Consider the following 25652-nt stretch of genomic DNA (forward strand, 5'->3'; position numbering starts at 1 on the left):
TAGAGTATTTATGCACTCAAGGGTAAGAGTTCCTTAAGTAAGACTCCAAAAGGATTAACAGTAAAGGTAAAAGACTGATAAATTTCACAATAATATAAATTAAAACCTTTATAGACAAAAAGAAATAATAAAAAATTGGGGGAAGGAGTGGTCAACAAATTGGGAGAAGATAATAAATGCAATCATACCATCGAGAAAAGTATTGAAAAACATTATCAGTAACTTTTACAAAGTAATTGGGAAAAACGACACAACCCGATTGGACAAAGGCACAAAGAGGAAATATGCAAAAGAAGAAAAGCAAATAGTCAATAAAGATCTGAAATGGTGCTCTATCTCATCTTCTGCACTGGCCGGAATTGCTCGCTCAGAGAGAGCAAATTAAACCAACAATGAGATACTATTTCATACTCATTAGACTAGCAAAAACAAAAAACAAGTCCAAATATGGTACGGACTAGAAGCAACCGGCACTTTAGCATGCTGCTTGTTGGGATGTAAATTAATATAGTGATCTGGAAGGACATTTGGAATATTTAATAAAGTTGAAAACGTGCCCATCTTTGCCCTCTCATTCTCCTCCTGGGTATATCCTTCAGCAGTGTTTTTAAACTGCGGGTTCCTGTTCTTTGGTGGTTCATGAGTAGTTTTTGTTTTTTAACAAAATGGAATAAAGTAAAAGATACCAGAACATATCAGTGGGTGTATCATGGCAGACATGTAAGTAATACTCCATGAGAAATTGTTATTACAGTTATATGTACACTCACTTATTCCAGACCACAATGTAAAACGTATCACTATGGGAGCTGTCAAAATTTGAAAAACAATGCCAAAAGAAACTCCCACAATTTGCATAAGAAAACAAAATAATTTTCATTTGCAGCTATTATTAGTAGCAGAAACTTACAAACAGCCTATTATACCAATATATGTCATATTCAGAAAATGAATGGAATACCAAGTAACAATTAAAATAAAAACATAGTGCCAGATTATCAATATGAATGAATCTCAGAAAAATATTACTGAATGAGATAAACAATGTTATAGAAAGGGTTAGAGTGCTATCATTTATATAAAACTTAAAACATGCCAAACAATGCTAAGTATCATTTATTGATACAGACATACACAACAGAAATAAAAGAAGTACATGAGAATGATAAATGTAGAATACTGGTTAACTCAGGGGAGGAAAGAGAATAGGATTAGAAAAAGCAGCAATTCCCTTCCCTTCCCTCTCCATTCACCTTGTTTCATTATTTCTTCTAGAGTATTCAGTGCTTTCTGAAACTATTCTGTACCTTTATTATTTGTACCTTTCTCCTCACCACTGGCCTGTAAGCTCCTTTAGGAGCAAGCTCTTGCCTGTCTTGTTTATTGTATTTACATATAGTGACATGGAGTATACAGCGATTCCTCGATAATTGCTGAATGATTAAATGGTAGATAATTTCTACCACCTGGCCCTCAGTTTCCACACCTGTCACATGAAAATGTTAGATAAAAGTCCTTTCCTAATTTTAACATCGTGACAATGCAGTGCCGTAATAGCAAAACTGTGGCTCAAAAGCATCTTCCTTCCCAGGAAAGAAGTTGACCTGCATTCATTATGTTAGGATGCCCTCTTCTGGGAAGTATAAATACTTCAAAAATATATTTCACAAACATCTCATCTGTGTTCTGCCACTGAGCCTTACTTTAAATTCACAATTCCAGAAATACACAGTGGATAATAACGGAGAGTAATACGGCTGTTTTTCATTTTTCATTTGTTTTCTCCTTAAATATAGCACATTCTAAAAAAAGATGAAATATTTTGGCCATTCCTAATCACTGATTTACTGTCCAATTTTCTCCTAAATATCTTCTAAGATCAGTTTTCCTTATACAATATTAAACCCATCCAAGCATCGTTTACATAGAGTCTTCTACATAATGTTAAATGTACAATGTAAATAGCAAAGAGAATGGCACAAACTATAGCCCAGCTTTAAGTCATTTAATGGCCCAGAAAATCTCAAACCTTAAATTGGATTAAGATAATCCAGGATTGCTAGTGTCCTCAGGCATCTGGCAGAAGCAAACAAAAATCCTCTCTAGAGGACAATAATTTCATTCTAGACACCAAATTATTTCTAAAAAAAAATTTCTAAATGCACCATCCAGCACTCATTTAAACATAACCAATACATGAAGAGAAAAAGCAATGTAAGTAAGAAACATCAACAACATACAACAGAAAAAGAGCCAGAGGCACTTCAGAGTAGAGTACCAAATTTATTGTAAAATCATTATGCTTACTTCACTCATGGAGATTAAAAAACTTTTTTTTTCTCTTTCAAAGTTATACAAATTTGGGAGGAAAAAATATTAGAAATTCTAAAACAAAAACTATTAACTATTACTAAAATTACTACCTCAGTAGACAGATTTAAAAGCACTTCAGACATAGCTGATGAGAAAAATTAATAAACTAGAAGACAGTTTGAAGAAACTATATAGAGTAAAGCATAAAGAGACAAGATAATGGTAAAATAGAATAGAGGGTAAGAGACATAAAGGATTCGGTGAAGACTCAATGAGGAAAACTAATATATCTAACTGGAGTCACAGAAGGGAGAGATGGAATGGAGCAGAAGCAAAACTGAAGCAAAATGTAGTGACTAAGAGGCACCTGAGTGGCTCAGCTGGTTAAACGTCTGCCTTTGGCTCAGGTCATGATCCCAGGGTCCTGGGATTGAGCCCTACGTTGGACTCCCTGCTCAGCGGGAAGTCTGCTTCACCCTCTCCCTTTGCCCCTCTTCCCAACCATGCTTTCTCTCTCTCTCAAATAAATAAAATCTTTAAAAAAAAAAAAATCTTGTGACTAAGATGTTTCAGAACTGATGAACGACATCATCCACAGATTCAAGATGTTCAAAGAATCCTAAATAGAAAAAATAAGAAGTTCAAAGCCAAATATATCACAAAAACTAAAGACAGAAAAATAAACAAAAAAACTAAAGACAGAGAAAATCTTTTTTTTTTTTTAAGATTTTTTTATTTATCTATTCATGAGAGACACAGAGAGAGAGGCAGATTCCATGCAGGGAGCCGAATGTGGGACTCGATCCTGGGACTCCAAGACCACGCCCTGGGCCGAAGGCAGGTGCTGAACCGCTGAGCCATCCAGGGATCCCCCAAGACAGAGAAAATCTTAAGAAGAGTTGGAGGAGGGACCTATGTGGGAGATAACCTGCAAAGGAGCACCTGTTAAAATGAAACAGCTGAATTCCAAAAGCAAGGATGGAAACCAGAGGACAGCAGAAATATCTTCAATATGAGGGGAAAAAAATAAGTGTCAACCTAAAATTCTATACCTGATGAGAACATTCTTTGAGACTGAAGGTTAAATAAAAAACATTCTCCAACAAAAACTGAGAGACTTCCATGCTGAAGAAAATACTAAATGTTATCTTTAGATAAAAGAAAAACTCTCAGAAGTCAAGTTGGATATAAAGGAAAAAACGAACACTATGTATGAAACAAAAATAATGTCTTGTATAGCTTAAAGTATACAAAGAATTAATACACAGAATAATAGCATATAAGTCAGGAGGGGGGTAATAAAATTCAAGGGTTTGAAGAGACTTGCACTGTCCCTAAAAAGGACAGAAGTTATCAACTACAGAAGACTTCGAAATAAGTTAAGGATGCACTATAGTTTCTAGGGGTACCACTAATAATAAAAGTGTGTATAATTTTCAAACTAACAAGAAAAAAAATTTAAACTTTTCAGTCCCTCCAAAACACAAAGGAAAAGTAAACACAAAGTGGGATGAAGAGAAAGTATATAGCAAGCATGATAAATTTAAACCTAAACATACCAATGGTTATGTTTAGTGTAAATGGACTAAATGCTTTAGTTAAAAGTCAAAAGGTTGTTGGAATGGATGAAAATACAAAACCAAAGTCTAATCATTAATAGTATGTGATTCTACATCTTAAGTCTCAGTAGAATACAAGCATAAGCTGTAGATGAAAGGCTTTAAAAACTGTGAAAATGTGATATGAAGATATACATGACAATGCCTGCATCCGAGGCCCTTTCAGATATGCACAATATCAAAAATTAAGCAAAAAACCGAAGAGCTTCTGTTCCAAACAACATTACCTGCAGCAGCTAGATGGGCTGTTACCTCATCAGCCGCTGTGGAGTTGAGTATGTCTGAATCATCATAAGATGTGTCCTCAGGAGAAGAAGGTGAGTCTTCATCAGCACTCAGCATACTGTGCTCAGTATAGGTGGCCACATGGACCTGCTGTACTTGTTGGGCAACTGCATGGGCTTCTATGGTAGCCATGTGTTCAGTTTGGGTCACTCCGTGTTCCTCCATGAAGATCTACTGTCAGAAGAAATGGCAAAGAACAGAATTCAATGTGTAATGTAACACAATGCTTAAACTAAGCAATATTTTCTGCAAGAGCTGAGGAAGACTGCAATTTTACTACATACCTCACCACACCAAGTCATAGGAAATGGAAAGCACCATTCAAACATCACCTAGAAATGGTAGAACATTTTCCTTATGTAAAATCATTTTGGTAGAAATTCACTGTGCTAATTTTATATGTCAGGCCACAAAAGAGTAAATACTCTTGATATTACATGTAACAATAAAAAGATATTTTAAAGATCCCAGTGACTTGCATTTGCCATTATAGAAATAAAAAAATTAGTAAGTAAAAGAAATACTTAACATTTTCTTTGTACTTCACAGACAAATGGAAGTTAAGCTTTATTTTTTCCAAAACTACAATCACTTAAATTGGTTTTTCTGCATATAAAACTGTGCTTCTTGTAAATCCTGATATGATGCAGTAACTTTGTAAAGTGGTAAGATAAAAGTCTCCTCTTCTACTGCACTTATAATCTATTTCCTCATCCCCCTCGATCTACGGAAATGTGTTAACGTTACAAAAATTTTTTGAAGCATACATACATAGATATGATTTTAAATAAAAACAAGTTCATATGTGGAGCACATGGGTGGCTCAGTTGATTAAGCATCTGCCTTTGGCCCTGGTCATGATCTCAGGGTCCTGGGACTGAGTCCCAAGTGTTGGACAACCTGCTCGGTGGAGAGTCTGCTTCTTTCTCTCCCTCTGTCCCTCCCCTCTGCTCATGCTCTCGCTCTCGCTCTCAAATAAACAAAATCTTAATTTAAAAAAAGGTTCAGGGATCCCTGGGTGGCGCAGCGGTTTAGCGCCTGCCTTTGGCCCAGGGCGCGATCCTGGAGACCCGGGATCGAATCCCACGTCGGGTTCCCGGTGCATGGAGCCTGCTTCTCCCTCTGCCTGTGTCTCTGCCTCTCTCTCTCTCTCTCTGTGTGTGTGTGTGACTATCATAAATAAATAAATAAAAATTTAAAAAAAAAGGTTCAGATTACACATATTCTTTTATAATTTGTTTTCATATTACAATCTATCTAAACATTTTGATGCGTCAAAACATACAGACCTTTCTAAACAGCTGCAGTATACTTCATTGTATGGATGTGCCATAATTATGCAACCAATCACCTACTGATACGTGCCAAGGCTGCTTCCCACATTTTGCTTTTATAAACATCAGTGTGGTGAATATTCTTGTTTATAAAATTTTGCATAGTGGTCCTTGATAAACTGAAAATAATACCCTATGATCCAATAATTAATTATCTTCCAGCAATTATACCTAGAAGAACTGAAAGCAGGGTCTCAAAGGGCTATTTATACACCCATGTTCATAGCAGAATCATTTAAAATAGCCAGAAATGTAGAAGCATCACAACTAACCACTGATGGATAAATGGGTACATAAAATATGTAGATATATATACAAAAGAATAGTATTCAGCCTCTAAAAAGAAGGAATACAGGGGTATCTGGGTGGCTCAGTCAGTTAAGTTTCTGCCTTCAGCTCAGGTCATGATCCTGCGATCCTGGGATCAAGCCCCACATCGACTCCCTGCTCAGCTTTTGCCTCTCCCTCTGCCACTCCTCCTGCTTATGCTCTCTCTCTCTCTCTCAAATAAATAAAATCTTAAAAAAAAAAATTAAGAAGACAAGAACTTCCCTTACCGATTTTCAAACTGGGGTACCCAGGTAGCTCAGTCAGTTAAGTAACCAACTCTTGGGTTTTGGTTCAGGTTGTGATCTCAGAGTTGAGCATTGTGGCAGGCTCTGTGCTCAATGAGGAATCTGTGTGAGATTCTCTCCCTCTGCCTCTCCTCTACATGCTCACTCTCTCAAAGAGAGAGTAAAAATATATATTTTTTTATATATATAAAAAATCTACAGCGAGTATCATATTTAACGCCAAGAAGCTAGAAGCTTTCTCGCTAAAATTAGGAATAAGGTAAGGATATTCCCTCTCACCACTCCTTTTCAACACTGTACTGGAAGTCCTATAGATAGTCCAGTAAGGGAAGAAAAAGAAATAAAAGGTATACTGATTGGGAAGGGAAGAAAACCCTGTTTTTGTTTTTGTTTTTTTTTTTTTTTTGAAAACACTGTGTTTATTCAAGAGGACATAATTGTCTACACAAGAAATCAAAAAAAAAAAAAAAATTGGGCAGCCTGGGTGGCTCAGCGGTTTAGCGCCGCCTTCACCCCAGGGCCTGATCCTGGAGACCCGGGATCAAATCCCACGTTGGGCTCCCAGCATGGAGCCTGCTTCTCCCTCTGCCTGTGTCTCTGCATCTCTCTCTCTCTCTCTCTCTCTCTCTCTCCCCGTGTGTCTCATGAATAAATAAATAAATCTTAAAAAAAAAAAAAAGATACTCTCTATGAAGATAATGAGAAGACAAGGCACAGACTGGGAGAAAATATTTGTAAAAAGTCAGCTAATAAAGCTGTTTTCCACAATACGCAATAGAATATGAACAACCTGATTTAAAAATGGCAAACAACCTGAAAAAACACCTCACCAAAAAGTTATAGATACGGCATATAAGCATGTGAAAAGATGTTCAATCATGTCATTACGGGATTGCAAATTAAAACAAGATAATAGGGATCCCTGGGTGGCGCAGTGGTTTGGTGCCTGCCTTTGGCCCAGGGCGCGATCCTGTAGACCCAGGATCGAATCCCATGTTGGGCTTCCGGTGCATGGAGCCTGCTTCTCCCTCTGCCTGTGTCTCTGCCTCTCTCTCTCTCTCTGTGACTATCATAACTAAATAAAAAAAATTTAAAAAAAAATTAAAAAAATAAAACAAGATAATACTACACATCTATGAGAATGGCTAAAATCCAAAACACCACCACCACAAAACGCTGGTGAGGATGTGAAGCAACAGGAATTCTCATTTATTAATGGTGAGAATGCAAAACGGTACAGCCACTTTGGAAGACGTTTGGCAATTTATTACAAAACTAAACATACTCTTATCACACAATCCAGCAATTGTGCTTCTTGGTATTTACCAAAGAAGTTAAAAACTTTTATCTACTACAAAACCTTTACAGAAATATTTACAGCCTATTCATAACTGCTAAAACTTGAAGTGACCAAAATATCCTTTAATAGGTGAATGGATAAACTATGGAACATCCAAAAAATGGAACACTATTTAGCACTACAAAGAAATGAGCTAGCGAGCTATTAAAAGACATGGACGAATCTTAAATGAATAGCTAAATAAAAGAAGCCTGAAAAGGCTACATATTTTATGACTGCAACTATATGAAGTTCTGGACTTCATCAAGATAAGAAGCTTTTGCACAGCAAAGGATACAGTCAACAAAACTAAAAGACAACCTACAGAATGGGAGAAGATATTTGCAAATGATGTATCAGATAAAGGGCTAGTTTCCAAGATCTATACAGAACTTATTAAATTCAACAGCAAAGAAACAAACAATCCAATCATGAAATGGGCAAAAGACATGAACAGAAATCTCACAGAGGAAGACATAGACATGGCCAACAAGCACATGAGAAAACGCTCTGCATCACTTGCCATCAGGGAAATACAAATCAAAACCACAATGAGATACCACCTCACACCAGTGAGAATGGGGAAAATTAACAAGGCAGGAAACCACAAATGTTGGAGAGGATGCGGAGAAAAGGGAACCCTCTTACACTGTTGGCGGGAATGTGAACTGGTGCAGTCACTCTGGAAAACTGTGTGGAGGTTCCTCAAAGAGTTAAAAATAGATCTGCCCTACGACCCAGCAATTGCATTGTTGGGGATTTACCCCAAAGATACAGATGAAATGAAACGCCGGGACACCTGCACGCCAATGTTTCTAGCAGCATTGGCCACAATAGCCAAACTGTGGAAGGAGCCTGGGGTCCATCGAAAGATGAATGGATAAAGAAGATGTGGTCTATGTATACAATGGAATATTACTCAGCCATCAGAAATGACAAATACCCACCATTTGCTTTAACGTGGATGGAACTGGAGGGTATTATGCTGAGTGAAATAAGTCAATCGGAGAAGGACAAACATTATATGGTCTCATTTATTTGGGGAATATAAATAATAGTGAAAGGGAATGGAAGGGAAGGGAGAAGAAATGGGTAGGAAATATCAGAAAGGGAGACAGAACATAAAGACTCCTAACTCTGGGAAACGAACTAGGGGTGGTGGAAGGGGAGGAGGGCGGGGGGCGGGAGTGAATGGGTGACGGGCATTGAGGGGGGCACTTGACGGGATGAGCACTGGGTGTTGTTCTGTATGTTAGCAAATTGAACACCAATAAAAAATAAATTTATTATTAAAAAAAAAGTTCTGGAAAAGGCAAAACTATGCAGATAGAAAAGAATCAGTGGTTGCCAGGGATTAGGGGGAACACAAATTTTGCAGGGCAGTGAACTATTGTGTATGATACTATAATAGTAGAAAATATGTCATTATATATTTGTCCAAACCCATAGAATGTACAACACAAAGAGTGAACCATATGTGAATTATAGGATGATAATGATATGTCAATATAGACTCAACCATTGTAACAAATGTACCACTCTAACACGTCGGATGCTGATACTCAGGAAGGCCATGCCAGTGTGGGGCAGGGAGGGTATATGGGAAAATTATACCTTCCCCTCAATTTGTCAATTATACCTCAAAGAAAATTAAAAAAAAAAAAGACAAAAAAGAAATTTTGACACATGGTATGGCATGGATGAACATTGAGGATACTCTGCTAAGGGAAATAAGTCAGTCAAAAAGGACAAATACTATGTAATTCCACTTATATGAGGTCTCTAAAGTAGTCAATTTCGTAGAGACAGTACAAGGTTGGCTGCAAGGAGCTGAGAGGGAAAGGGAAACAGGAATTGCCTCACAGGTATAGAGCTTCAGTTTTGCAAGATAAAAAGAGTTCTGGAGATTATACAACGATATGAATGCACTTAACACTACTTAACTGTACACTTAGAAATGATTAAGGGCTGGGGCACCTGGGTGGCTTAGTTGGTTAAGCGTCTGCCTTCAGCTCCAGTCATGATTCCAGGATCCTGGGATTGAGCCTCACACTGGGCTCCTTCCTCACCCAGGAGTTTGCTTCTCCCTTTTCCTCTGTCCCTCCCCCCTGTTCATGCTCTCACTCTCTCTCTCTCTCTAATAAATAAATCTAAGAAAGAAAGAAAGAAAGAAAGAAAGAAAGAAAGAAAGAAAGAAGAAAGAAAGAAAGAAAGAAAGAAAGAAAGAAAGAAAGAAAGAAAGAAAGAAAGAAAGAAAGAAAGAAAGAAAGAAAGAAATGGTTAAGGGGTACTTTGGTGGCTCAGTTGGTTGGGAATTTGACTTTTTTTTTTTTATCATTAAAAACATACGGAAATTGATTTTTTTTTGAATTGAAGAACCAATAATTTTAATGTTTTTAATTTTTTTTTTAATTTATTTATGATAGTCACACAGAGAGAGAAAGAGAGGCAGAGACACAGGCAGTGGGAGAAGCAGGCTCCATGCACCGGGAGCCTGACGTGGGACTCGATCCCGGGTCTCCAGGATCGCGCCCTGGGCCAAAGACAGGCGCCAAACCGCTGCGCCACCCAGGGATCCCGGGAATTTGACTTTTTTTAAAAAAATATTTTATTTATAATTTGAGAGAGAAAGAAAAAGCATGAGTGGGGAGCAGGGGGCAGAGGCAAGGGAAAGGGAGAGGTAGAAGGACAAGCAGACTCCCCACTGAGCATGGAGCAACCAACTGAGTCACCCAGGTGCCCTGGGTGTCTAACTCTTAATTTCAGCTTAGGTCATGATCTCAGGGTCTTGGAATCCAAACCCCATCAGGCCCCACACTCACCAGGGAGTCGGCTTCTCTCCCTCTCTACTACTCCCCCTGCTCACATGCATGTTCTCTCTCTCTCTCAAATCAACCAATCAATCAACTGAGGCACCTGGGTGGCTCAGTTGGTTAAGTGTCTGCCTTCAGCTCAGATCATGATCCCCAGGGTCCTGGGATCAAGCCCTGCAAGGAGCTCCCTGCTCAGTGGGGTGTCTGCTTCTTCCTCCCTCTCTGCCCCCCACCACTTGTGTTCTCTTTCATGTGCTCTCTCTCAAACAAATAAAAATTAAATAAATAATATGTATATTTTCTACTATTAAAAAATCATCCTTGATGCCAGTGTAACTATTGTGCAAAGAATAAATGACTATCATTGAGCAGAATAATAAATCTAGCCCTTATTAACTTTTTATTTTTTATTTATTTTTTTAAAAGATTTTATTTATTCATGAGAGACACAGAGAGAAAGGCAGAGACACAGGCAGAGGGAGAAGCAGGCTCCATGCAGGGAGCCCGACGTGGGACTCGATCCCGGGGCTCAAGGATCAAGCCCTGGGCTGAAGGCAGACGCTCAACCACTGAGCCACCCAGGGATCCCCCACTTATTAACTTCTTAAAAACGTTGCATATTATTTGATTTAAACAAAACAGAGTACAATACTCTGAAATAATTCAGAGACAGACAAATATCATATGATTTCACTCATATGTGGAATTTAAGAAACAAAACAAATGAACAAATGAAAAAACAAAGACAAACCAAGAAACAGATTCAACTATAGAGAACAAACAGATGGTGGTGGGGAAGTTGGGGGGGAATCCCACGAAGGGGATTATTAAGAGTCACTGAGTAATGTACAGAATTGTTAAATCACTATATTGCATATGTGAAACTAATATAATGCTGTATGTTAACTATACTGAAAATAAAATTTTTAAATGTTTTGATAAATTCTTAAAGATAAAATTTCTCAGTCAAGAGTGTATTTTAAATTTTGATGCATACTGACAAGCTGAGTGTTCAACTGGTGCACTAACAATCTCTATATGTATAACTCACCCCCCCCATGACAACCAGCATGCAGCAGAATACAGCACTACATATCTAGAGTTAACTAATAAAAAGGGGGGGGGCAGCCATATAGATATAACCCTTATGGCTCCAAATAAAAAGCACATAATTATCTATTCATGCAAAGTTCTCTCATTTTTATTCTACTGTATTGTAAAACTCTCCTTTTCCTTCTTTGAAAACTTTAAAAATCCTTGGTTTCTCTAAGTGATTGCTTTCTTTCTTTTTTTTCTTCCTGGATCCCTATCCCCACCCTGCCCCCAACCACCCCAGAGACGAATGCTTTTAGCCCTATCCTGTTATGTCTTTTTTCGTCAGGTGACTGGTTCTGTGTACATGACTATATTTTCACCTTTGGATGCTCTGGATTTGTTTATATTCTTGTGCTATTTTCAATTTTTTTCCCTCTTTTAATTACCTCTTGTTACTGTCACACCACTGTACATATCGTAACTCATGCTTCTAACTCCAATTCTTAACTTTGGGACTATTCAGTTATCTCCAGGAGTATTCTGTATTTCAAAATTAAATTCACCTTAATTACAAAATAAAACAACCACATGATGCCCCAAATCCAAAAAGATTAGGAAATCACTCATCTATCATTTGACCGCCCCCCTTTTCCACACTTTCTCTTCTGCTTGAGGTTATCTCCCCAGCCCTGTTATCTCTGCGTGGCATAATACCTTCAAATGGATGGTTTCTTCCATCCAAACCAAGTGATGGTTTCTTCAAATGGAGCTTTGGAAGATGTACATGGTAAGATAGTATTATTTAAAAGAGGAAAAAATAAAGAAAACACAGTAAAACATTAACATTTGGGAAATGTAAGTAATTAGAGTTCTTATACTATTTTTGCAACTTTTCTAAAAGTCTAAAATTATATGAAAATAAGTTTTTCTTTTTTTTTTTTTTTAAAGAAAGTTAATCTGGTAAAGTTTCTTCCATATTCTGTGTTTGATATGTTTCAGAATATTCAAGGGACTATATCCTACTCTCCAGATTTGTACATATCTAAAATGCAATTTTAACAGAGTATTTAAGTTGCACAATTAAACATACGAGAGTAAAACAGCATGAAAATACTGTTTTCCCATCCATTTCACTGTTCTTCTAGTGTAAGAGACAAATTACTTAGGGCATTTTAAAATTCTGGGTACTTCAAAATTGTTTTTAAATGATTTGGGATTAGATAGTATCTAACTGCTTTTCAAAGGGATTTGTCGGCTATGCACTTGGTGTAATGGATTTCCATTCTTTCCTGCAGAATGCGGTTTGGGCAGACATCAATAGGGATGTCTGTTTCACAGGCTTGTCACTTGTGCCCAGGGCCTCATCTCTTTCTACTTCTCTCCCATCCCACCCTTCAGCCTCTCTAAACCACTTTTATTCAGCACTCTGTAAAAAGCAAAGGCAAAGGTATTTCAGACTTCTTTGAGCTAGAGTGGGATACTTGTAAATGATATTTCCAATGATTTCATAAAATAACACATAAAACAGTTTTTTTAGAGCCAAATATGACTGGCATCCAGATACTGCTAGAGATTATAATAACCACACACCCACTCATTTCTAGTAAAGCATTTTCGTTTTCATACATGAGCAGTCAGATTCTGTGGACAACAAAACTGATAGAAACTGCTAATAACTGAAAACATATTAGATAGTAACAATTTTAAAAACAGCACAGGGCAGCCCCGGTGGTGCAGCAGTTAGGTGCTGCCTGCAGCCTGGGGTGTGATCCTGGGGACCTGGGATCGAGTCCCACATCGGGCTCCCTGCATGGAGCCTGCTTCTTCCTCTGCCTGTGTCTCTGCCTCTCTCTCTCTGTGTCTCTGAATAAATAAAAATAAAATCTTTAAAAAAAATTAAAAAAAAAACAGCACAGACTATTATCATATATCCAGGATGCCTGGGACAAATTACTTAACCTCTAAGCCTCAATTTCAACATTTGTCTTTAAGCAAAAAGAAAATGATAATACCTGTGCTCAAAGGATATGACGATTAAATGAGATCATCCAGATAGAGTGAGAAACACAATGCCTAGCACATAAATGCTCAATATTAATGATGACGATGATGCCTGAATTCCCAGGTTTTTACGGTCCTTCTTGACTCATTACCTGACTAGCCTTGCAAGGACTGGGCCTCAATTTCTTCATCTTTAAATTAGACAACCAGCTCTAAGAATATGGTTTTCTTAATTGTGTGCAAAAGGTTTTGAGCCAGGCATCCAAAAAAGTCCTTCCTTTATTATATTAACTCCAGCAACCAAGATACTGTTCTCCTAGACGTAAAATAAGGAGACTATAGAGCACCTACAACTCTAGTATAACTTCATGATAGTGCGCATAATGGAGAACCAGCAGATGGGCCCAACAGTGAGTGATTCCTCTGAACAGATGTGAGAAACAAGGTGAAAGCAACCTAAATACCGCATCCAAATGAAAAGGTATGCCTGGAGCCAGTGGTGTTCAGCAGATTAGTCAACACTCCAAGAAATTCATTCTTCAAAACAGTAACATAGCAGTTCATAAGTTTAGTAAAGTCTCTTTCTTAGCCTGGTTCATCATGGGCGCAACATGCACTTTTATCTAAAGATTCTTCTTGGGTCGCCTGGGTGGCTCAGGGGTTGTTAAATGTCTGCCTTTGGCCCAGGGCATGATCCTGGAGTCTCGGATCAAGTCCCGCATCTGGCTCCCTGCATGGAGCTTGCTTCTCCCTCTGCCTGTGCCTCTGCCTTCTCTCTGTGTCTCTCATGAATAAATAAATAAAATTAAAAAAAAAAGATTCTTCTTTATTATATAAACTACCATGGGTTGAAGAGGAGCAGTTTGGTACAAGCAGCTCCTGCTCTAGCCATTCCAGGCCAGTAAGGGCAGCACTGGAAGGTAATGAAGAGGGCAGAGAAACAGATTCGCCTGCCTCCCAGCACCCTAGTAGCTGCAGTCAATAATTCCTAGGAAGCTATTGGAATTTGGAGAACATGTCCAACAGAGTTCGATTTAATCTAATCCACACATAATGGATAAGATTAAGTGTATAGCATTTTAAAAATCAAAGTAGGAAGCACAGGGCAGGAAATCTAATCAAAGTATAACTAAATGTAAAGGAAAACACTAGACTAATCAATAGCATTATCATATCAAAAGAAAAACTGCAAGAACTGCCTAAAGGAGAGTCTCAGAGCAAGACTGTCTACAGTCTAAAGCAAGGACAGGAAAACCAAGAGGCTCAAATTTATATTCCCAGACATGTCCAGAATCTAAATTTCATAACTAAGATAGAAATTTCACCTAACAGAATGGCCTTTCTCAAAAAAGCCTAAAGTTAAAAGGATTTGATTCTTTTTTTTTTAGAGTATTTTTTTTTAAGGATTTTATTTATTTATTCATGAGAGACGGGGGGGGGGGGGGGGGGCAGTGACACAGGCAGAGGGAGAAGCAGGCTCCAAGCAGGGAGCCTGACGTGGGACTCGATCCAGGGTCTCCAGGATCACACCCTGGGCTGAAGATGGCGCTAAAGCACTGAGCCACCCAGGCTGCCCAAGGATTTGATTATTAAGGGAATGCAGAGTAGTGGGTTAAAATCCCAACACAGCAGGAAGAAAAAAACTGCATAAAAAAGTCAAGGTGAAAATAGAAGCAAGGGTAAAAACATAGCTTAATTCTGAGTAATAAATGGAGCTTAAGACAAGAAGAATCCATCTGACCTTCCTAGGAATATTCTCTTTCAAGTAGTCCACTGGTGAAATTAGGAGGAAAAAAAAAGAAAAAAAAATATATATATATATTCCCACACCACTGGGCTCTCCAAAGGGGGGGTGGGGGGAATGAAGCCAAAGTCAGGTAGGCAGTTTATTGTTTTCCATTTTCAGACTCCAACTACAGGTAAAAATACAGAAAATTAAATATAGTACAAAATAGAATGTTAAAAGTTATGAACTGCGGCAATGTAAAAGTAGATATCAGTAGATAAAGCGGAGAGAAATGAGGTGGGAGAGGGATGGGGAAATGTAGGAATGGCTAGGATCATGACATCCTATCTTCAGGCAGTCAGGGGTTCAGGAGATGCTATCAAGAGCTGATGGAAGAACTCAGTATGACAATGTAACCATCAAAAATAGAGGGGAACAAAGAAAATACTGTGAGGTAATCCTTACACAGAGGAAGTACAAAATGTCCACATTTGACTAGTTATTATTCAGAGTCATGGAGGAAATATTGTGTGATAATACCATAAACAAAATAGTTAAACTATAAACAAAAACAGTTGTCTCTGAAAAGTAGGACTGGGGGCAGGGAAGTGTGTGGCAAAGGCCACTGATTTTTTATTACAAATCCTTCTACTTGATTTTTACTCATGAGCATGTACTTTGATTTCGACCAAAATAGACTTTAAAAACAAATAACTGGGTGACGGGCACTGAGGGGGGCACTTGATGGGATGAGCACTGGGTGTTATTCTATATGTTGGCAAATTAAACAATAAAAAATAAATTTATAAAAAAATAAAAATAAAAATTCTAACTGAATACCCTACAATAAATAAATAAATAAATAAATAAATAAATACAAATAACTACAATGTTGCCTTTCAAATTGAGTCTTTGAAATATTTAAGTAACATACAAAGCAAACTGTCACTAGAAAAGTCAAATGCCTATTTTATGCTAAGAATCAAGAGAACAGCACATTCAAGTGTAGAAATCATCTTGCCTTGTATAAAACTAACTCATTTGGAGTATCTGAAAGTAATAAAACTTTGTATGACTGCAATATTTTTCATTCTGATATGCTGATAAAATTTGTAAATATTCATTAATATTAATAACAGCCCAAGAATCCAGTTAATAATAGTGCTTTTATATAACACATGAGAAAAACAAGCTTTACCACACAATGTCACAATGACTTAAGGATGAGTATCCACGGTACTGTGAAAACAATACTGTAAGCTCACTGAAGGCAAGGCTTGGGTCCATCAAGTCTTTATGAATAGTAGCTATCATAATTTGCTCTTTAATAAATGTTTGCGGGTAACTGGTTGCATATTTTAATTACTACAGCTAAACCCAGGCATCACAGTTTCTGTAATTTCCCTATCAGGTTGTCCTGGCCATTCATCTCTTGTCCCTCATTTCCAAGCCTTCTAGAATATACTTGCTCTGAACTGCTCTTGACCCAGCTCTGGGCTGAATCAGCCAACTTTTACCAGACCTGCCTGCCCCCTGTTAGGTTTTACTAAGCGGAAAATTGGGAAGAGAGGGTGAGAAGGGGTTTCCTTGCTGTTCTCCTTCCTATCAGAGTTGCTTCAGCAAAGAGCATAGCCCCTTTTCCCAACTCCAGCTGTGCCTCTTCTTCCCTAGTTGTTGCACCAGCTGCCTGGCATCCCACTCAGAGATACAGACACCAACTGTGTGGGGGGCCCCCTCTGAGCTCCTAGAGTCTTCTGTGCCCCCAGCCCTAGGGGTGGTGGCTGCTTCCCATAATCATTAATATCTGCATTACCTCAGTGTCTACTTCTTGCCCCTTCAGTCTTCCAACACCTGTGTAACCCATTCCCAGAATTAATTCCTCTGAAATATCTCCTATGGTTTACTAGGCCTTCACTGATAATAAAGGGAAGAAAATATGTACCCTCATTAGAAATAACTATTAAGGTGCTGGTAAGCAGCAAAACTTTATATTGACCTACACAAGTTGATGTTATAAAATGTACTGATATTTTATACTGTCGATAAAGTAAATTCTAAGGACTTTTTTTTTTTTCTGTAAGTCCACCACTAAGGCTTCTGTTTCCATATATGTGGAAGTTGAATTCAAAATCTTAACTCTCATAAGTCATTAAAACAAGGCTAAGTTAGGGGCACCTGGGTGGCTCAGAGGTTGAGCATCTGCCTTCGGCTCAGGGTGTGATCCTGGGATCCCAGGATCGAGTTCCACATCATGATCCTCACATGGAGCCTGCTTCTCCTCCCTCTGCCTATGTCTCTGCCTCTCTTTCTCTATGTCTCTCATGAATAAATAAAAAAAAAATCTAAAAATAAAAAATAAAACAAGGCTAAATTAGACAGTATAATATGACCCACGGAAAGAGAAATGGGACACTTAGAAGAAGAGGGTACAGATAGAAAGGGAGGTAGAAGATATAAATACAAACTTTTATCTGTTTGAGTGTATCTTACCTACCTTTTTTTTTTTTTTTAATTTTTAGTAAACTCTGTGCCCAATGTGGGCCTTGAACTCAGGACCCTGAGGTGGATGTTCTATGGACTAAGCCAGTCAGGTACTTAGTAAGTCTAACATTTCAGAAACATCAAAATCAACATCACAGTAATACAATAAATGTCTTTTTATGGAAATAATAGTGACAGCCACAAAAAGATTTGCCATATTTTTCAATTAATATGGACCAATCAAAGAAATCATCTACCACTCTAAATTCTTGGCAGACATTGTGGGTACTAACTATAATTTCCAGTGTGGCTTGCAGCAATTTAGTTATTATTTTTTTAAATAGGCTCCATGTCCAATGTGGGTCTTGAACTCACAACCCTGAGATCAAGAGTCACACATTCGACTGACTAAACCAGCCAGGCGCCCCTATTTTTTATTATATAACTGGACACAAAGTGTACAAGGGTATGCAAAGTCTCCTCCCCATTCCACCTCATACCTGCTTAAAGGCTTAACCCCACTTCTACAGCAAGGTGATTAAGACTGTAGTCTGAAGCTGAAGTATTATTGGATTCATGTCTTTTCCCTGCCATTCACTAGTACCTGAGAGAAGTTCCACTTGACTTCTATGCCTTAGTTTCATCATCTCTCAAATGGGGAAAATAATAGAACCTACTTAATAGAATTACTGAGGACCAAATGAGTTAGTATGTACAAGTACTTAATATGGGACATGATATATAAGTACTATGTATTACATATTATTATCATTAATTCCATATAGAAATATAAGCAAAACATCAGAAATGTCAAAAGGATTACATGATTTATTTTATTATTTTGTCGAGTTTGTTTTTTTATTTTTTAAAATAGGCTCCATGCATAACATAGAGCCCAACATGGTACTTCAACTCCCCACCCTGAGATCAAGAGTCAAACGCTTAATCAACTGAGCCACCAGTGGCCCCATGATTTATTTTTATATTGGGAGAATAAAATGCTTATAGATCACAAACTGAAAGGTTTTGGCCAAGTGAACCTGGCTGGCTCAACTGGTGGAACATATGATGCTTGATCTCAGGGCTGTGGGTTTGAGTCCCACATTTGGTGTAGAGATCATTTTAAAAATTAATAAAGTTTTGGCCATATAAAGGAATGATCTCTACTGGAGAGTAGTTCTTGATTTTTTTTTTTTTGGATTATGCATCCTTTTAAGGATGTGTGAAAACTACAGACCTCCTCCCTAGAAAAATGCATATATACAGAAAATTTTCCAAAATATTTCAATGTTCTTGGACTCAAATCACAAATATTTTTTTCATGATAACATAGCTACACCAAAGCTGAAACACTAGAGGGTGCCATAACCAAAGAAAAATGTAAAGAAAGCACAGGTAATTTCAAGTTGCTTAAAATTCTTCAAATGGAACAAACATCCTTCCACAGAAAAGAAGAATTAGGTGAATCTACTTCACCAAATGCTTTAAAATACATGAACTCTTCTATAGGTTCTAGATGAGCACTGTCCAATAGAAATGTCTGCAGTGGAAATGCTCTACAGTTACACTGTCCAAAACAGTAGCCACTAACCACATGAAAATGTGAGAACTATAACTAAGGCATTAAAAATTAAATTTTATTTAGTTTTAATTGATTTTAACTTAACCACATGTGGCTGTGGCTACCACATTGGTACAGCTCTACATTCTTTTTTTTTTTTTTTAATTATTTATAAAGAGAGAGAGAGAGAGCACAAGCAGGGGGAGGGACAGCGGGAGAGGGAGAGAGCATCTCATGCCAACTCCACACTGAGCAAAAAGCCTGACTCAAGGCTTGATCTCACAACCTTGAGATCATGACCTGGACTGAAATCAAGAGTGGGACACTTAACCAACTGAGACATTCAGGTGCCCCTCTACACTCTGTTTTTAAGTTTGAAATGATTTGCTTCTAACCACAGGCATCACTGTTAAAGAAATTTCTAATAAAGTAGGTTTATACAATAATTCAGACCAATCTGTCCCTTGTGAAAATTCAACACTGAAGGGTAAAAAAAGGTAAAGATAGAAAAAAGACTTTCAGCTGCCCTACAAATGTTCATAATCCAAAGTAAAGGTTTCTTTTATTCATTATAGAAGACCCTACCTACCCAATTCCCCTATTGTGTTTCTTAATCCCCTGGGTTATAAGAGCTTAAAAACATAAGTACAAATTAATAGTTAAGTAAGAAGCCATGTGCCATTTAAAAAAAAGCAAAAATCACATTCACCAGTGGGCTAATAAGGAAGCACAGAGAAAACAAGGCTGCAAGGACATCAAGTGGATATCACAAAGGAGATGAGCCTTCAGCCAGGAGTTTGTCAGGTGCCAGAATGAAGAAGGGCACTGCGGGCAGAGGCAACAGCTTGTAAAATCACGTGGTATAATGAGGGGGCATCAATGAACATCCAGACAGAAGAATCAGGAAAAGTCTGTAGATGAAAGGAACACGCCCTTGGCTGCCTTCACTCCAGATTCTTTCTTTACACTGTAATTTAATCTTCTAAAAATAAAGCTAATGCTGACCTATCCCTCCGAGGAAAGTAGTCTGTCCACATTGTAAAACATCTTATAACCCTGTATCTATCACAGTGCCCTGAATGGAGGGTCGATGACAACAATAAAAGGGATTAGAAAATGCATTTGCAAATATTCAGATGCTTATTAACAGCCACAAAAATCAATAAAAAGCAAGTGAGTTGCTGGAGCTATCCCTGGTTTAGAACATAGTGGATAGGGATGTTAGTACGCCTAGGCATTTGCTACCGGGTCAGAGCACAGCTGGTTCTTTTTACAGAAAAATCATTTGTCCACAGCTGCTCCCCAAATTACCAAAAATCAAATAAGTAGTTGTCATGTGATAGCAGGATCAGAGACTGTCTCAATTTCCATTAAGGGGAAATAACTTAAATTGCTATAAGTCCCACCCCTTCATCTCAGATAAGCACAAAGGACACTTTTATTTCAGATCCTGCTCACTGTGAAATATAGCATTGTTGCCTGGCTGCTTCTGTGGTGGGCCTCAATCCTGCTGGATCTGTCATTACACAGCCAACATTCAGTTAGTTAAAGCTGTTCCTTAGATTCTGCAGGACAGTTCAATGCATCATTTTTCTTCTGAGATAACTGAGCTAGTACTTGTCTCTGGATAAAATTATGAAGGTATAAGTGTCAATACTATATAGATCTACAAATCTGCAATTCAATCATTCTGTCATTCGCTTTACAAATATTTACTGAATTCTTATCAGGTACTCCCAGACTGTTTTAGCGTTAGTATTCCAAGAAAAACTATGACCGGCAATTCTTAATTATTTTTAGTTTAAAAATGTATTATTATAGGGGTGTCTGGGTGGCTCAGTTAGTTGGTTAAAGTGTCTACCTTCAGCTCAGGTCATGATCCCAGGGTCGTAGGACTGCACCCTCAGTCGGGCTCCCTACTCAATGGAGAGCCTGCTTCTCCCTTTCCCTCTGCTCTACCTCCACCCCCAGCCCCATGCATGTTCTCTGGCTTGCTCTCGCTCTATCTCAAGTAAATAAATAAAATATTTTTTAAATGTATTATTATAGAAGCAACAAATTGTTTTTGCGTAACAGAAAATACAGATGAGAGGGACACCTGGGTGGCTCAGTGGTTGAGCATCTGCCTTTGGCTCAGGGCGTGGTCTGGGTCCGGGGATTAAGTCCCCAGTCGGGCTCCCTGAGAGGAGCCTGCTTCTATTTCTATGTCTACATCTCTGAGTCTACAATGAATTAAAAAAAAAAAATACAGATGAGAAAAACAAAGAAGAAACAAATCACTACAACCTGAGATGGCCGTGTTACCAAGCCAACAATTTGATTATATAGGTCTCTAGCATCCCTCTTCCCCCAACTGCCAAATTTTTTATATAGTTTGTTTTATTTTGTTCACTTTAAAAACAAAAGTGAGGCTACAGGGTACATACTATTTTTTTTTAAGTAATCTCCACACCCAACATGGGACTCAGACTCACAATTCTGAGATCAAGAGTCACATGCTCTACCCACTGAGCCAGCCAGGTGCCCAAGCGTACATACTGTTTTATAAACATTTTAAAATTTAACATAGAATAAAATTGTTTATATTAACATTTTCACATCAGTTTTTAATGTTTGCAGAGCATTCTCTGTAAATATGTACAGTAGTTATTTTACTAATTCCCTAAAGTCAATCATTTAGGTTATTTCCAAATTTTCACTATTATAAGTAGCACTGTGATGACAATTCTGATATTTAACAAATATCTGTTGAATAAAGAATAAATGATTTCCTAAAGTCTTTCACATATGCCTGATTATCTCCTTAGCTCGTAAAAGACATAAAACCTTGTTTCATCACACAGTTATGATTCTGACTATTCTAGCAGGCATGGAAAGGAAATGCAGTAAAACCAACAATCTAAACATAAGAATGACCACATAATACTTGGCAGTGGATGAAGGGCAGGAAGAAAACATTAACCTTGACAATGAAAAAGGGAAGGATAGCTCCCAAAAGGTAGAATATAGGAAGAGGGCAGGAAGGGCAAGGGTACTTATACCATTTTACATAATGGCAGATTAAGACCCTATTGAAAGTTGATGGATCAAAAAAAAAAGTTATCACTTAAAATTATAAAGATAACAAGAGTCTATAAGTAATATAATTATCAATTAATGGGAGATGGAGAGAGGAAGAGGCAGAAAAAGTGAGTTCTTATTTTTCATATAAAAAAATCTACAAGATATTGTTTAAAGTTGATGAATAAGGAACAGAAGTTTATACATATTAATAAATCTTATGAAAGGGACTTCAGGAGAAGCTAAAAACAAAAACAGTGAAATAGTTTTTAAACATTGTCTTTGGACAGTAAGGCTGAGAATAGAAGAAAAGAGATGAGGCAGGAGACGTTCTTTCATTGTAAGCTTTTCCTACTATTAGATTTTTTAGGAAGTACAAATAATTCCCAGATAAAGGTTGGCTTAAAAAAAGCTGGGACTACTTACTTTGACTCTCATTAACTATATCTTTCTATCTTGATAACTAGTCAGGTTCTACTCCCCATAGAGCTTTCCTTTAACCAAAGGCAAACTAAAAAAAAAAAAAAAAAAAAATACATAAGACCTTGGAGACCATCTAGTCTGATTTTCTCATTTTACAGATTTAGTCGAGACCCAGAAAGGTTAAGTGAGTTACCCAAAGTAACATCTCTAGTTAGTGGCAAACCCAAACCCACATTTCCTGCTTTCTAATCAAGTGCTCCATTCAGTCCATCAAAGACCTGCCCTATGTCCTGGAGTACAATCTGACCATTACTGGCTTGGGCTCCTTAACTGCTATCCCACACTATCATGTGCATATCTTCAAGCCAAAATTTGGGTTTTACTGAGGGTACAGTGAACTCGTATTATAACAAATTTGCACTATAAATATGCATATTGAAGTACTTTTTCAAAACTGTACCTGCAGTTACCACCCCAGGCTGCCTACCATGCCTCCTTAAGCCCCCACCATCCCTGCCTGAAAAGATATAGCTACATTGAGGACTGGTTCCTACAATCTGAGAGGCCTGGTACAATGCTCTCCAGCCGCAGGAATAAATGCAATTCACGAAGTTTCCAAAGCCATGTCTTTTGAAGCAAGAGTCTTCAGTGAGCACCAGTGTGGGCAACTGATTTCATATTCTTCTTCACTCATTTTAAATGATCTAGCAAATTACCCACTCCCACTTTCAATAGATAGAGAACAAAACTGTTAAAAAAAGTTTCTTGAGGAAAATGGATGGGACGCCTGGGTGGCTCAGCGGTTGGGCATCTGCCTTGGCTCGGGGCGTAATCCTGGAGTCCTGGGATCGAGTCCCACATCGGGCTCCCTACATGGAGCCTGCCTCTCTGCCTATGTCTTTGCCTCTCTCTGTGTCTCTCGTGAGTAAATAAATAAAATCTTAAAAAAAAAAAAAAAGGAGAATTGTGCACATAATTTTTATGTTTGTAATCATACCATTTTAATAAAAATTATTTGAAAACTAAATTTTAAATAGTACAAAAGTCCCTTTTATTTGAGATTAGATTATTATGGAAACATGAAATAAAAAACATGTAAAAATGGGGACCAGACCAATCACTGGAAATCAAATATATGCAGAATGGTCAAGTTCCAGTAACCAAAGCCCTAGTATCTACTATATTAGGGATGTCTGGGTGGCTCAGTGTTTGAGCATCTACCTTCAGCTCAGGGCATGATGCCAGAGTCCTGGGATCAAGTCCTGCATGAGGCTCCCTGCTTGGTCCTGCTTCTCCCTCTGTCTGTCTCTCTGCCTCTCTCTGTGTGTCTCTCATGAATAAATAAATAAAATCTTTTAAAAAAAATAAAGGTAATATCTACTGTATTTTCCATAAATAATGCACAATTTATGGATGGTGTATTCACTGTCTCACTATTTAAAATAACTAATTCTGGATGGCTAAAGAATGGCTTGGGTGGTCAGTCAAGCCAATCAGGTCACTAATTCAATGGTCCATGCAGGAATCCCTGGGTGGCGCAGCGGTTTGGCACCTGCCTTTGGTCCAGGGCGTGATCCTGGAGCCCCGGGATCGAATCCCACGTCAGGCTCCCGGTGCATGGAGCCTGCTTCTCCCTCTGCCTGTGTCTCTGCCTCTCTCTCTCTCTGTATGACTATCGTAAAAAAAAAAAAAAAAAAAAAAAAAAAAAAAATCAATGGTCCATGCAGGGAACTCACAGTTGCCTAAGCTAAGACAATGGGGAGGGAAAGGGTGTCCGAAATACTTAGGTGGTGAAAATGGAAAGGGCTTAGTGAACAACTGGATGAGAACAGTGAGGACAAAATAAATCCAGGATGACGGCCACTTCTCCGGCTGGTTAATCAGTGGCTCATTAACCAAGGCAAGGAACAGGAAAAGAGCAGAACTACAGAGAAAGATAGTTTATGATAATATTCACCTGAGCTATCTGAAGAGCCCCACTATGGAGTGGTGCTGCAGGTGTAAGTGTAGAACTCATCAACAAGGAGATGGGAAGGAAAGCAGATGCACGAATCAAACTGACCAGAAAATGTATGTAACAGTTGTAAACATGTAAAGTTGGACAAAAAGGAGCAAGGAAACTTGGGGAATATTCAAAGAGTGTATTAAAGACGAAAAAACAGTAACATATGAAGAATAATGAGAGGATTAGAAGAAACGAGAATGAGAAGACAGCAGTGTCATCAATGGCCAAATGAAGGGAGAAGTCAACAGTACCAAGCCCAGTGAAAGGAAAGTTGAGATAATGACTTGCCAAGAGATTCAATACATTCATTCACTCAACACATAGGTGATTATTACCAACTATGTCAAGCACTAATGCAGACACAGAGGAGACAGCAAAACAGATACCTGCATTCTTGGATTTGACATCCTTTTTTTTTTTTTTAAGATTTTATTGACTTATTTGAGAGAGGTAGTGACAGAGAACACTAGCAGGGAAGAGAGAGAGAAGTAGGCTCCCCACTGAGCAGGGAGCCCGATGTGTAGCTAAATCCCAATACCCTGGGATCATGACCTGAGCTGAAGTCAGACACTTTAACCACCTGAGCCACCCAGGTGCCTCTGGTTTTGACATCCTAAGAGAGGGAGATAAACAATAAACAAAACCCAAATATATACATAAATATATATGTATATATGTGTGTGTGTGTATTTCATTCATATATATATATATATATATATATATATATATGAAATATTTCAGGAAGAAGGGAGGCAGGGGGAGGAGAGGGTGCTGGTCAAGGACTGCCTTTCTTGGGGCAGCCCCGGTGGCGCAGCGGTTTGGCGCTGCCTGCAGCCTGGGGTGTGATCCTGGAGACCCGGGATCGAGTCCCACATCAGGCTCCCTGCATGGAGCCTGCTTCTCCCTCTGTCTGTGTCTCTGCCTCTCTTTCTCTGTGTCTATGAATAAATAAATAAAATCTTTAAAAAAAAAAAAAAAGGACTGCCTTTCTAACCAGATATCTGAGCTCAGATCTGCAGGAAATGAGAGAGATAGCATGAAATACTTGAGGGAAGAGTATCCCAGGCAATAAGAACAGCTAA

At 38.2% G+C, this 25652-nt stretch overlaps 1 protein-coding gene across 10 annotated transcripts in view; it reads right to left on the reverse strand.

Moving 5' to 3' along the window:
• NRF1 (nuclear respiratory factor 1) overlaps positions 1 to 25652 on the reverse strand; it is a 135290-nt gene that overhangs the window by 80287 nt on the left and 29351 nt on the right. For 5 of the 10 annotated variants that reach the window (XM_055307267.1, XM_055307265.1, XM_055307258.1 and 2 more), the window contains one exon: positions 4160 to 4391. In XM_055307267.1, the coding sequence (XP_055163242.1) occupies positions 4160 to 4382 (223 nt within the window). In that variant the 5' untranslated portion in view covers positions 4383 to 4391. Of the gene's footprint in view, positions 1 to 4159; positions 4392 to 4501; positions 4550 to 12027; positions 12056 to 25652 lie in introns of those variants that run through there. The other 5 variants (XM_055307262.1, XM_055307259.1, XM_055307263.1 and 2 more) reach the window with 3 other exon arrangements.

This window comes from Nyctereutes procyonoides, unplaced genomic scaffold (genome assembly GCF_905146905.1).
Source record: "Nyctereutes procyonoides isolate TBG_1078 unplaced genomic scaffold, NYPRO_anot_genome, whole genome shotgun sequence".
Taxonomy (NCBI): Eukaryota; Metazoa; Chordata; class Mammalia; order Carnivora; family Canidae; genus Nyctereutes; species Nyctereutes procyonoides.